The sequence below is a fragment of the Mirounga angustirostris genome, unplaced genomic scaffold, assembly GCF_029215605.1.
Source record: "Mirounga angustirostris isolate CCGP_5_RB_7025 unplaced genomic scaffold, mMirAng1.0.hap1 SCAF_1, whole genome shotgun sequence".
Classification (NCBI taxonomy): domain Eukaryota; kingdom Metazoa; phylum Chordata; class Mammalia; order Carnivora; family Phocidae; genus Mirounga; species Mirounga angustirostris.
Window position 1 is genome coordinate 82284613 of NW_026991709.1, and position 14419 is coordinate 82299031.

General features: G+C 39.5%; 1 protein-coding gene across 4 annotated transcripts in view; it reads left to right on the plus strand.

The window, feature by feature from the left end:
- MCF2L2 (MCF.2 cell line derived transforming sequence-like 2) overlaps positions 1-14419 on the plus strand; it is a 247500-nt gene that overhangs the window by 219125 nt on the left and 13956 nt on the right. Inside the window, exon 26 of one of the 4 annotated variants that reach the window (XM_064584686.1) lies at positions 10105-10202. The exons of the other annotated variants lie outside the window; for them this stretch is intronic. Coding sequence (XP_064440756.1) covers positions 10105-10202 — 98 coding nt within the window. The remainder of the gene's footprint in view (positions 1-10104; positions 10203-14419) is intronic. 4 annotated transcript variants of the gene reach the window in all.

Below are 14419 nucleotides of genomic sequence, written 5' to 3' on the forward strand. Positions count from 1 at the left end.
TTTGTATTAACTCTTCTTTAAATGTTTGGAGAATTCTACAGATAGCTGTCAAGCTATCTGGTCCTGGACTTTTTTTATTAGGAGTTTTTGATTACTGATTCAATTTCTTTGCTGATTATTGGTCTGTTCAAGTTTTCTATTTCTTCCTATTTCAGTTTTGGTCATTTATGTGTTTCTAGAAATTTAGCCATTTCTTGTAGGTAGTCCAATTTGTTGGCATATAGTTTTTCATAATATTCTCTTATAATTGTTTGTATTCTGTGGTATTGGTTGTTATTTCTCCTCTTTCATTTGTGATTTTATATATTTGGGTCCTTTCTCTTTTCTCTTGGTAAGTCTGGCTAGAGGTTTATCAGTTTTATTAATTTTTTCAAAGAACCAGCTCCTGGTTTCATTGATCTTTTTTTTTTAGTTTCTATACCATTTATTTCTGCTCTAATCTTTATTATTTCCTTCTTTCTGCTGGCTTTAGGCTTCATTTGTTGTTCTTTTTCTAGCTCCTTTAGGTGTAGGATTAGGTTGTTTATTTGAGATTTTTCTTGCTTCTTGAGGTAGGCCTGTATTGCTATTACTTCCCTCTTAGGACGGCTTTTGCTGTACCCCAAAGTGCTGGACTGTTGTGTTTTCATTTTCATTTGTCTCCATGTATTTTTTTTTTAATTTCTTCTTTGATTTCCTGGTGGACTCACTCATTGTTTAGTGGTATGTTGTTTAACCTGTGTGTATTTGTAGTCTTTCCAGATTTTTTCTGTGGTTGACTTCTAGGTTCACAGCATTGTGATCAGAAAAGGTGTATGGTATGACTTCAATCTTTTTGCATTTGTTGAAGCCTGTTTGTGACCTAATATGTGATTTATTCTGGAGAATGTTCTATGTGCACTTAGAAAGAATGTATAGTCTGCTGTTTTAGGATGGAATGTTCTGAATATATTTGTTAAGTCTACCTGGTCCAGTGTGTCATTCAAAGCCATTGTTTACTTGTTGATTTTCTGTTTAAATGATCTGTCCATTGATGTAAGTGGGGTGTTAATGTCTCCTACTATTGTTGCATTATTATTGATTATTTCCTTTATGTTTGTTGTTGTTTTATATATTTGGGTGTTCCCATGATGGGTGCATAAATATTTATAATTGTTTTATCTTCTTCTTGGATTGTCCCCTTTATTATTATATAGTGCCTCTCTTTGTCTCTTGTTACAGTCTTTTTTTTTTTTTTTAAAGATTTTATTTATTATTTGACAGAGAGAGAATGAGAGAGAGAGAGCACATGAGAGGGGGGAGGGTCAAAGGGAGAAGCAGACTCCCCGCCAAGCAGGGAGCCTGACGCGGACTCTATCCCGGAACTCCGGGATCATGACCTGAGCCGAAGGCAGTCGCTCAACCAACTGAGCCACCCAGGTGCCCCGGTCTTTGTTTTAAAGTCCAGTTTGTCCAGGTCACCCAGGTGGCTCACTTGGTTAAGCACCTGACTCTTGATCTCAGCTCAGATCTTGATCTTAGGGTCATGAGTTCAAGGCCTGCATTGGGCTCCACACTGGGCGTGGAGCCTACTTAAAAAACAAATAAAGTACAGTTTGTCCAATATAAGTATTGCTACTCCAGATTTCTTTTGACATCCATTTGCATGATACATGTTTTTCCAACCCCTCACTTTCAATCTGCATGTGTCTTTAGGTCTAAAATGAGTCTCTTGTAGGCAACATATAGATAGGTCTTTTTTTTTTTTAATCCATTCTGACACCCTGTGTCTTTTGATTGGAGCATTTAGTCCATTTACATTCACAGTAATTATTGATAGATACGTATTTATTGCCATTTTATTGCTTGTTTTGTGGTTGTTTCTGGAGTTTTTCTCTGATGCTTGCATATCTTTCTGTCTTTCATGTTTTGCTGATTTTCTTTAGTGATATATTTGGATTTATTTCTCTTTATTCTTTGCATGTTTATTAGTGTTTTTTTTAATATATGGTGACCATTAGGTTTGTATGTAACCTCTTGCAAATAGCAGTCTATATTAAGTTGATGGTTGTTCAAGTTTGAACCCATTCTTCTCTCCTACCCATGTTTTAGGCATATGTTATTATATTTTATATCCTTTTTTGTGTGTGAGTTCCTTGACTGATTTTTACAGAAATAGTCGTTTTGGGTGCCTGGGTGGCTCAGTTGTTAAGCATCTGCCTTCGGCTCAGGTCATGATCCCAGAGTCCTGGGATCGAGCCCTGCATTGGGCTCCCTGCTCAGCAGGAAGCCTGCTTCTCCCTCTCCCACTCCCCCTGCTTGTGTTCCCTCTCTTGCTGTGTCTCTCTCTGTCAAATAAATAAAATCTTAAAAAAAAAAAAAAAAGAAATATTCGTTTTTACTGATTTTGTGTTTCCTGGCTTTATATTGTCACTTTTTGTCTCTCCTTTCCACTTAAAGGGTCCCCTTTAATATTTCTTGCAGGGTTGGTTTAGTGGTCACAAGCTCCTTTAGTTTTTGTTTGTCTAGGAAACTCTTTATCTCTCCTTCTATTACGAATAATAGCCTTGCTGGATAGAATATTCTTGGCTGCAGATTTTCCCCTTTTAGCACTTTGAATATATCATGCCACTTTCTTCTGGCATGCCAAGTTTCTGTTGAAAAATGTCCAGCTAGCCTTATGGGTTTTTCCTTATAAATTAATGACTTCTTTTGCTGCTTTTAAGATTTTTCCTTTATCACTATATTTTGCAAATTTAATTACCATATGTCTTGGTGTTGGCCTGCTTTTGTTGATTTTAATGGGAGTTCTCTGTGTCTCCTCAATCTGGATGTCTGTTCCCTTCCCCAGATTAGATTAAGTTTTCAGCTATTATTTCTTCAAACAAATTTTCTGCCCCCTTTCTTCTCTCTTCTTCTGGGACTCCTATAATATTAATGTTATCACATTTGATGGAGTCACTAAGTTCCCTAAGTCTATTCTCATTTTGCATAATTTTTTTCCTCTCATTTGTTCATCTTCCTTGCTTTCCATTAGTTTGTCTTCTAGCTCATTAGTTCATTTCTCTGCTTCTTTCAGCCTGCTTTCGTAGCATCAAGCATGTTTCTAATCTCATTTATTGCACTCTTCATCTCTGATTGATTCTTTCTTAGCTCTTTCATCTCTGTGGTAAGGGTCTCACTGATGTCTTCTATTCTTTTCTCAAGCCCAGTGAGTATCCTTATGATCATTTCTTTAAGTTTTCTATCAGGCATGTTACCTATATCTGTTTAGCTTAGATCTCTGGCCATGGCCTTATCTTGTTCTTTCATTTGGGATGAATTCCTCCATCTTGGCATTTTGTCTAGGTGCCCTGTCTTCTTCTCTATGTTAGAAAAACCAGTTATAGCTTTTGCTTCTGAAAATAATGGCCTTATAAAGAAGAGGTCATGTAGTGCCCTGGGCCTGGTGCTTCAGGTAGTGTCTTCAGTGTGTGCTGAATGCACTCTGCTATTGTGTTCTGGCTGCTCTATCCTTCAGGCCAGTCATCTACAGAGGCTCTCCTTGCCTGCTGTGAGCAGTGTTTGGTCCCTGGCCTGAATGTAGCAAGTGTTAACTAAGTGTGCTCTGGTCTGCTTGTGAAATGAGACCTGTCACCACCTCCACCAGAACTAAGGCCCTGCAAAACTCTCTGATTGGGAGACGTGGTATGGGCAAGGGTTTGTACTGGTCTTCTGGGAGAGGGGCCCAGCAAGCTGGGACTGAGGCAAGTGTGCCTGAGAAGAGTAGTTCCACTGAAGTGCAGGGGTTGGGGCTTGGTGTAAGCAAGTTAGGCAGCCAGTGTTGGAATTGCTTCCTGCAGGTGGTTCTGTTTATGCTGAGGGGCAGAGGAGGGAAATGACACCAACTATCTCCTTTGTTCCCAGAGAGGTATCTCCATGAATGTTGCCTCTCAGGAACACACTCCAAGAAGAGCAAATAATCTCCCCACTGTGTGCCCCAGGCACTCTTCAGATCATTGTTGTCATGCTGTATGGTCCGGTGTTGTTTGCCTGCTTTCTCTCCAGGAGCAGCTCAGTGCCCTCCAGGCTCTATCCCAGACAAGCCTGCTGATCTTTAAAATTGCAGGCTTTAAGCCCTGCTGGTTGCAAGAACTCATGAAAATTCAGCCCCTCTCATTTTCCAAGCCAGTGGCTATGGGAAAATGTTCTCCTTGTGCATTCCCCTTGTGCTCCTCTCTCTCACACCCTTCTCTTCGATCATGACTCCCTTCCCCCTGCAGCAGCTGTGATCTGTTTCTCCCCTAAGCCACATCTCTGCACTTTCTTTTTTGATGTGGCCATTTCTCTCCCTTTAGTTGTGGAGTTTGTTCTGTCAGTCGTCAGGTCAATTTCTGGAGTATTTAGGGTGATTTGACAGTTATCTAGCTGTATTTGTGGGGTGAGGTGAGCCTAGGGTCCTCCTACTCCACCTCCATCTGCTGTTCTTCCTTTTTAAAGTTGTTTTGGCTATTCTACATCCTTAACATTTCTGTATGTATTTTAGAATCAGCTTTTCAATTTCTACAAAAAAGCTTGCTGAGATTTTGCTTGGTATTGTGTAAAATCTATAGATCACCTTGGTAAGAAAGGGCATCTTACCAAAATTGTTCCTAGTTGACGATTTAGATTTTAACTGAATCACTCTACCCTGCTCTGCCTCACACAAAAAAAGACACGTGTTTGTTATGAGGACATGACATTTATTCAGTTAATAATTCAGAAATACATTATCAAGCCCTTCTCAAGTCCTAGCACTATGCTCGCTAGGTTGTGACAGGAATGTAAAATCTAAAGAAGAAGCAGAACCCCACATAGAATATTCTCCAGAACAGATCACATGATAGGCCAAAAAACAAGTCTCAATGAATTTAAGAAGATTGAAATCATATCAAGCATCTTTCCAACCACAGCAATATGAAATTAAAAACCCAAGTGGTGTCTGGGTGGCTTAGTCAGTTAAGCATCCAACTCTTAATCTCACTCAGGTCATGATCTCAGGGTTGTAAGATTGAGCCCTGCGTTGGGCTCCATGCTGGGCGTGGAGCCTGCTTGGGATTCTCTCTCTCCTCTTCCTCTGCCCCTCCCCTCCAAAAAAATCAGTTACAGGAAGGACACCTGGCTGGCTAGTCAGTAGAGCATGCAAGTCTTGATCTCAGGGTTATAAGTTGGAACCCCATGTGCAGTGTAGAGATTACCTAAAAATGAAAAAAATTGGGTGCCTGGGTGGCTCAGTTGGTTAAGCGTCCAACTCTTGGTTTTGGCTCAGGTCATGATCTTGGGGTCATGAGATCGAGCCCCACATTGGGCTCCATGATGGATGTGGAGCCTGCTTGAGATTCTCTCTCTGGCCTCCCCATCTCCCAGCTCATGCATGTGTGCATGCACTCTCTCTCAAAAAAAAAATAATAATAATAATAAATAAAAATCTTTAAAAGTCAGTTTCAGGAAAAAACTAGAAGAAACACAAAAACATGGAAGCTAAACAACATTTTTATAAACAACCAATGGGTCAATGGAGAAATCATAGTGAAAATGAAAAAAATACCTGCAGGCAAATGAAAATGGAAACACTACAGTTCAAAATCTTTGCAACACAGCTAAAGCTCTTTTAAGAGAGAAGTTTATAGTGATACAGATGTACCTCAAGAAAGAAGAAAAATCTCAAATGAACAATTTAACCTCACACATAAAGGAACTAGAGGGCACCTGGGTGGCTCCGTTGGTTAAGCATCCCACTCTTGGTTTCAGCTCAGGTCATGATCTCAGGGTCATGAGATTGAGCCCTGTGTGGGGCTCCACTCAATACAGAGTCTGCTTGTCCCTCTTCCTCCCCCTCTGCTCCTGCTCCCACTTGTGCATGCATGTGCTGTCTCTCTAAATGAATAAATAAAATCTTTTAAAAAAAGGAACTAGAAAAATAAAATAAAACCTAAACTTAGTAGAAGGAAGGAGGTAATACAGATCAGACTGTAAATAAATGAAATAGAGACTAAAAAAAATAGAAAGGATCAGTAAAACTAAGAGTTGGCTCTTTGAAAAGTTAAACAAAACTGATAAACCTTTAGCTAGGCTCATCAAGAGAAAAAGAGAGAGGACTCCAATAAAATCAGAAATGAAAGAGAAGTTACAAGTGACACCAGAGAAATACAAAGGATTATAAAAATTATGAAAAATTATATGCCAACAAATTGGACAACCTAGAAGAAATGGATAAATTCCTAGAAACGTACTATCTTCCAAGGCTGAATCAGGAAGAAATAGAATTTCTGAACAGACCAATTACTAGTAACAAAATTGAATCAGTACTTAAAAAAACTCCCAAAAAACAAAAGTCCAGGACCAGAAGGCTTCACAGGTGAATTTACCAAACATTTAAAAAAGAGCTAACACCTATTCTTCTCAAACTATTCCAAAAAACAGAAGAGGAAGGAATGCTTCCAAATTCATGCTGTGAGGCCAGTATTACTCTGATACCAAATCCAAAGATACTATAAAAAAAGAAAATTACAAACCAATATCCCTGATGAGCATAGATGCAAAAATCCTCAACAAAATATTAGCAAACTGAATTCAAAAATACATTAAAAGGGTCATTCATCACAATCAAGTGGAATTTATTCCAGGGATACAAAGATGGTTTAATATATGCAAATCAATGTGATACATCATATTAACAAAATGAAGGATAAACATCATACAGTCATCTCAATAGATGCAGAAAAAACATTTGACAATATTCAACATCCATTTATGATAAAAATCTCTCAACAAAGTATACTTAGAGGAAACATACTTCAACATAATAAAGGCCATATATGAAAAACCCACAGTTAACCTCATACTCAACAGTGAAAAACTGAGAGCTTTTCCTCTAAGATCAGGAAAAAGACAAGGATGTCCACTCTCACCACTCTTAATCAACATAATACTGGAGTTCCTAGTCATCAGGCAAGAAAAAGAAATTAAAGGCATTCAATTTGGCAAGCAAGAAGTAAAATTTTCACTATTTGCAGATGACATGATACTATATATAGGAAACTCTAAAGACTCCACCCCCCCAAAAAAAACTATTAGAACTAATAAATGAATTCAGTAAAGTTGCAGGATACAAAATCAACATACAGAAATCTGTTGTGTTTCTATACACTACTAATGAGATAGCAAAAAGAGAAATTAAGAAAATAGTTCCATTTACAATTGCATCAAAAAGAATGTAATATCTAGGAATAAATTTAACCAGAGATGAAAGACCTATACTTTGAAAATTGTAAGACATTGATGAAAGAAATCAGAGATGACACAAATAAATGGAAAAATATATGAAGTTTATGGATTGGAAGAACAAATATTGTTAAAATGTCCATACTACCCAAACCAACCTATAGATTTAATGCAATCCCTATCAAAATATCAATAGCATTTTTCACAGAACTAGAACAAATGATCCTAAAATTTGTATTGAACCACAAAAGGCCCCCAAATAGCCAAAGCAATATTGAGAAAAAAGAACAAAGTTGGAGCTATCACAATTCCAGATTTCAAGATTTACTACAAAGCTATAGTAATCAAAACAATATGGTACTGGCACAAAATAGACACAGATCAATGGAACACGATTGATAGCCCAGAAATAAATCCATGCTTATATAGTTAATTAATCTATAACAAAGGAGGCAAGAATACATAATGGGGAAAAGACAGTACCTTCCATAAATGTTGTTGGGAAAATTGGACAGCTACATGCAAAAGAATGAAACTGGACCACTTTCTTATACCATACACATAATAAATTCAAAGTGGATTAAAGACTTAAGTATAAGACCCAAAACCACAAAATTCCTAAAAGATAACATAGGCAGTAATCTCTTGGAAATCAGCCTTAGCAATATTTTTCTGGGCAGGTCTCCCCAGGCAAAGGAAGCAAGAGCAAAAATATCAACTATTGGGACTACATCAAACTAAAAAGGTTTTACACAGCAAAGGAAGCCATCAGCAAACCAAAAAAGGCAACCTATTGAATGGGAGAAAACATTTGCAAATGATATATCCAATAAAGCATTACTATCCAAAATATATAAAGAACTCATACAGCTCAATGCCAAAAAACCCCAATCTGATTAAAAAATGAACAGAGGACCTGAACAGACATTTTTCCAAAGAAGACATACAGATGGCCAACAGACACATGAAAAGATGCTCAACATCACTGATCATCAGGGAAATGCAAGTCAATACCACAAGGAGATACCACCTCACACCAGTCAGAATGGCTAGCATCAAAAAGACAAGAGATAACAAATGTTGCTGAGAACGTGGAGAAAAGGGAACCCTTGAGCATAGTGGGGATATTAACTGGTGCAGCCATTATGGAAAACAGTACAGAGATTCCTCAAAAAACTAAAAATAAAAGTGCCATACTATCCAGTAATTCCACTTCTGGGTATTTACCCAAAGAAAATTAAAACACTAATTCAAAAAGATATATGCACCCTTATGTTTAATGTAGCATTATTTATAATAGCCAAGATATGAAAGCAACCTAAGTGTCCATAGATAGATGAGTAAATAAAGAAGATGTGGTATATGAACACAATGGAATACTACTTAGCCATAAAAAAGAATGAAGTCTGGCCATTTGCAACAACATGGGATGGACCTAGAGGGTATTATGCTGAGTGAAATAAGTCAAAGAAAGACAAATATTCTATTATTTCACTTACATATGGAATCTAAAAAAGCAACGAACCAATCAAAAATAACAAAAATGAAATAACTGATAAATATAGAGAACAAACTAGTGGTTGCCAGGGTGTGGGGGGTGGGAAATGGGGATTATAGGTGAAGGGGATTAAGAGGTGCAAACTTCCAGTTAGAAAATAAGTGAGTCACTGGATTGAAAAGTACAAAAAAATAAGCAGAAACAGATCCTAGCTTGTAGATAAAAAGAAAAGCCCTACTGAACTCAAAGACAGGCCCAGAGGCATTGTCCAGCACCTTCCTTTTACAGACTGGCAAACAGAGGGTCAATTTCACACAAATTTTAGGCAGCAGACCAGAGCAGGGCCTTGGGCTGGTCCCTGAGAGGAGGTGAGAATTCCCAGACAGAACATAGAAGCATCAGGCAACGGGGGAAGGAGGTTTCAGGATCAGGAATATCAGGACCTTATGTCTGTCTAGCATTTTTCAAAGCTCTGACACATACCAGATTATCATCCCAGTCCATTCCTATACCACCTTTAACCTTTGGGATTGCTGAGCATAATAACCTTGTACGCTCTGGGCAAGGCACTCACACTCTGCAGAGTACTCTATCACAGCATCTAACAGGCTATATTATAATTTTATGATGTGTTTACATTTTTCTCTCCACTAGACCATGAATTCCTCTAGAGCATGAAGGTTGTCTTAGTGGTTTTAGCTTCCTTTGGGCCTCATATTAGACAAGGGCCTGGCACTCATAGGTGCTCAGTAAATGTTTAGTGAATAAACAAATAAAAGAACTCATTGAATAATCACATCAGGCTGGCAAACTACTCTGCAAGCAGAGTCAGGGGTGCTGAGGTTTAGCTCAGGACACATCTCATTCATCTCAGACCTCCAGCGCCTAGCAAGTGTTTATTTGTTGAACTAGACTAACCCAAAAGAGTTACTATTAATAGTTGGCATTTCAGGACAGGGAAGAGGGAAGGCGGGAGCTAGAGTGAGCCAATGAAACAGCTTATGAGAGGATGAAAGGGCATTCCTCTTCCTCACCTCTCCCACTTTAAGAATTGTACCCTCAGTCAGTAGAACACACAACTCTTGACCTCAGGGTTGTGAGTTCAAGCCCCACATTGGATGTACAGATTACCTAAGAATAAAATTTTAAGGAAAAAAAAAAAAAGACTTGCAGCCAGTTAGATGTTAACTGTATAATTCAGCAAATGGTGTCCACTGAACATTACCTTGTTGAATATTATGCACAGAGCCGGGCCAGGTCTTAGACTAAAGTGAAGGAGGAAGATAAAGCAGGTCCTTGAGACTTCAGGAGAACCTGGGTGAGCCAGCACTACTCTACCTGGTATAGGGAGGAATGCATGTGCCATTCTTTCCTATGGTTCAATGTTCATGTATATTTCTCTAAAGCAAAGACATTGGAGTGGAATTTGTACCCTGGATTGAAAATATGGAAAGAGCTACCAGCAGTAAGGAAGACCCAGTCCCCAGCATACATGGGATTAAAGGTAGGATCCAGTGGGAGAGTGGGATACCAATGGGTGATACCAGGTGCTGAGAAGCTAGAGAAGACATCGCCTTAGTCTCAGCCTTTCCTGAATTATGTGAGCGAGAAGAAAGATATAATATCAGTTTTCTGCTATTCATTTGTGTAGATTTAACTAGGCTTGAATTAAAATGAAGGGCAAATGTTTCACACTGAAAGTGACTCCCTCTTTGGAAAAGCTGTCCTCTTAAGGAAATGGTTGTGGGATAAGAGCATTGCCAGAATGTCTGTGCTTGGGAATAAAAACACCAGCTTGTGGCAACTTTATTTCTTGCTCTATACAAGATTTATGGATTTCACCTCCTCTCCAAACTTCCCATGGAAAGACTAGGAGCACTTGATCCAGGTGCTTCCCCATAAGACTTCAGCCCTGACTTCTTCGTGGGTCAGTTTTCTGGTGGCCAGAATTTGGTATGGGATCACAAAGAAAAACAAGTGTGGAAGCTTTTTTTACTTTATATTTTAATGACATAATAGGTTATGGTTTATGGGGTTCCAAATGTGCTCCTTTTGTCGTCATCTTGTCTTTCCCTGCCTGTTTAAATTGGAGATAACCTTTTCCAAAAGACCTTCTACTTTATGCTTTTACCACTGCCCATAATCAAAGTCTTGGGAATTCAGTATTTGAGATTTTGGTTTTGGACTATTATGTAATTAATTTGATGGGACATGAGGTATGTATTCAGGCCTACGATTTATATAGAAAAGGCCTCTGGAAGGAATTTTAGTTCAAAACACATTTATTGAGTGTCTACAAAGTACAAAAGTCATTGAAGAAACATACACAGATCCCACACCCCCACTCAGGGGCAAAGCTAACTTATGTTTCTTGGTCAGACTTCCAGACGTTTGGATGCTAATGAGCATGAAATGGCAAATTAACAGGAAGATGGTCACATAATAAGTAATTGGATGTGCAGTTTTGGTCAACAAATATTAATGGCAATGCCATTTAATAAAGCAGTGATTGTCAGGGCACCTGGGTGGCTTAGTCAGTTAAGTTTCTGACTCTTGATTTCGGTTCAGGTCATAATCTCAGGGTTATGAGATCGAGCCCTGCATTGGGCTCCATGCTGAGTGTGGAGTCTGCTTGGGATTCTCTCCCTCTGCCCCTCCCCTCTCTAAAATAAATAAATAAATAAAAATAAAACAGTGATCTTCAATTAGGGTATATATGTGTGATCTAAAATATTGTATTTGGAAAATACAGACCAGGAAAAGTGAGGCTTGAGAAAAATCTTGGCTGGTGAAAGTTCATAGACTATAATATAGTCCCTAAATTTGCTTTGCATGATAAGGCCTATCCCTCTATGGGATATAGCAGAATCTCTAGGAGGTGTGAAATTTTTATGTTTTGTTTTCCATGGGTATTTTGTAATGGCTTGTAAAAAAAACTTTTTAAAGAAAAGATAAAATCAGATTTTTATCTCCTACATAATTGGCTTTATCCCGCAATATTGTCTCTAATCAAGTCACATCCTGGCTTCCTTTTCTACTTTGAAAAGCTCAAAATGAAGGAAGACCCCTGATATTGGACCCCCTTTCAGCTGGGGCCCTACAGATGAGTAAAATGTGTGTTGAGAATTCCATTCCAGGTTATTTATTTAACAGGCAACTCTTCAGATTTTCAAGGACTATTAGAAAATTGAGCCTATCAACCTTATCTGGTCCTAAAGTATATTTTATTCTTGAAGCCTTTAACGCCTTTTTTCATGTGCCAAGAATCTCTTAAACAGATCTTTAAAAGCCCCTTTGCTTGAAGACATTGGCATACATTGGTCAACACAGTGGCATAATCTATAAATTTACAGACATGAGCCATTTGATAGAGTTATAACTCCTTCACCCAAAGCATAAGGATGTGGATTGTGCCGGTGCCCTTCTTTTTTTCCCTTCTGTCTATCCTGCTAATTCAAAGTGATCAGACTCAAAGGTGTGAGATGAGCAGAAGAATGGATAACATTTAGTTAAGTGTGTCTTAGTCTAGACTTGGCTGTAGACTGTTTATGTTTATGTTATCTGGTGCGTGCATGTATGCACTTCAGTGCTAGGAAAGCAGGCTGGTTTCAGAAGTCAGAAAGATACAAGGGAAAAACTGATGTCCATGTGAACTTAACGACTTTTTCACGAGTCAGTTTCACAAAAACCAGTCAGCTCTTCAGAAGATTGGCTGACACCTCAAAACAAAGCAAAAAAGACCCCAAAACAAGAAGCAAAACTCAAGAGTTACATTGTGAAAAGTAGTATGTTGTGCACTGACAGCACTGAATGCTGGTGATGACAGGAAGCAACAGGAACTCTCACTCACTGCTGGTGGCCATGCAAAATGGTATCGTTTGATAGTTTCTTACAAAAGCTAAAACTTGTTTTACCATACAGACCAGCAATCATATTCCCTAGTATTTACCCAAATGAATTGCAAAGTATGATATATCCATACGATGGGATATTACTCAGGAATAAAAAGAAATGAGCTATCAAGCCACAAAAAGACATAAGGAAACCAAAGTGACAAATTGCTAAACGAAAGAATCCTGTCTGAAAATACATACTGCATGATTCCAACTGTTTGACACTCTGGAGAAGACAAAACTATAGAGACAGTGGAAAGATCAGTGGTTACCAGGGATATGGGGAAGAGGGGAGGAGCAGACTGCACACAAGAGATTTTTAGGGCAGTGAAACTATTCTGTATGATATCGTAATGGTGGGTATAGGACATTGTGCACTTGTCAAAACCCACAGAACTGTCCAACACAAAGAGTAAACCCTGATGTAAACTATGGACTTCAGTTAATAATAATGCATCAGTACTGCTTCACTGTAAGGAACGTACCACACTAATGCAAGATGTTAATAATAGGAGATATTGTGTAGGGAGCCAATGGAGAGGGGCTATATGGAAACTCAGTATTTTCTGCTCAATTTTTCTGTAAACCTAAAACTGCTCTAAAAATAAAATCTGTTCATTTTTTAATTAAAAAAATCACACACGGTAGTGTCACAGGGGCTTTAGACACCTTGCCTACATCGTTTTTATCAGGTGCGTGCACCCACTGCCCAGCTGCTATGAGGTTAGCTGCTAACAGCTCTCGGTTGTGCCCTTCGGAGGAGTGCCCTCAGCTGACCAGAGCTGTCCAGCCAGGAAATGCCTGAGAGGTTATGGCCTCCCTCAAGGGCAGCTTATGGCCAGCCAGCCAATGGCTGACTGATTCGGGGTACAAAATGGGACGCCTGTGGTACCATCTATGGTCCAGGGTTTCCCAGGAGATCAGGCTGGCACTAGACTTGAGCAGAGCCCACTTCTTCCCTGCCCTGTCTTCTGTCCTCAGTGCTCTTACAGGTTTCCTCTGAAAGCCCTTTCTCCACCACTCGCTTGTGCAACCTGCTTCTGGGAAACTTGACCCAAGACAGTACCAAGAAAGGTCCTAGAAAGGATGGGATTCTGGTGTTATTAGGTCACTTGCTGGCCAGTGGCAACGAGGAGTCCGTTGCTGCTGGTTAGGTGGCGTGTGGAAAGCCCTGGGCCCTGGTTTGTGGTAGCAGTTCAGTTGCTAAGATCTTCACCTGTGGTGACACCTGGGGTCAGACACGGGGACAGGGATGCACCAGTTGGTGCAATGTCTCTAGGATTTGAGAAGTTTGGGGAAAATATGAAGTATCAGGACCACAGAATTGGGAGGCTATTGCTAAGCACCATGGATGTGCTGAAGAGAGTGAAGAAAGTGACAGCCTCAGATTAACCACCAATTTAAAGCCTCATGTGAGACTCAGAGGGCTTCCTTGCCAGTGTTCAGCCCCTCATCTTCTACAGCATGGCACTATGTGAGAGGATGAATTCTCAGCCTAGGCAAATGTGCTGCCTGATCATTTGGGGCTCCTAGTGCTAGTAGAAGAGCTGGCAGGTCATGCCCTGATAGGGAAGATGTGGGACCATAAAGCTTGAGATGAGGACATCTAGGTCTAGGCCCTTAATGCCCCTGGGCTGGTGTAAGTGGCCTACCCCCCCCCCTTGTTGGGAGAGAGACTCTTCTTCCCCCCAAATTATGCAGAAGCCTCAAATGAGATGTACATGACAATGCTTGCCCTTCTCAGGATGTGTCCCCACCTTCCTTCCAGAATAATAATTACCATCTAAATATAACAATGATCTGACTGGGGAAGAGGCACAGAGACCTA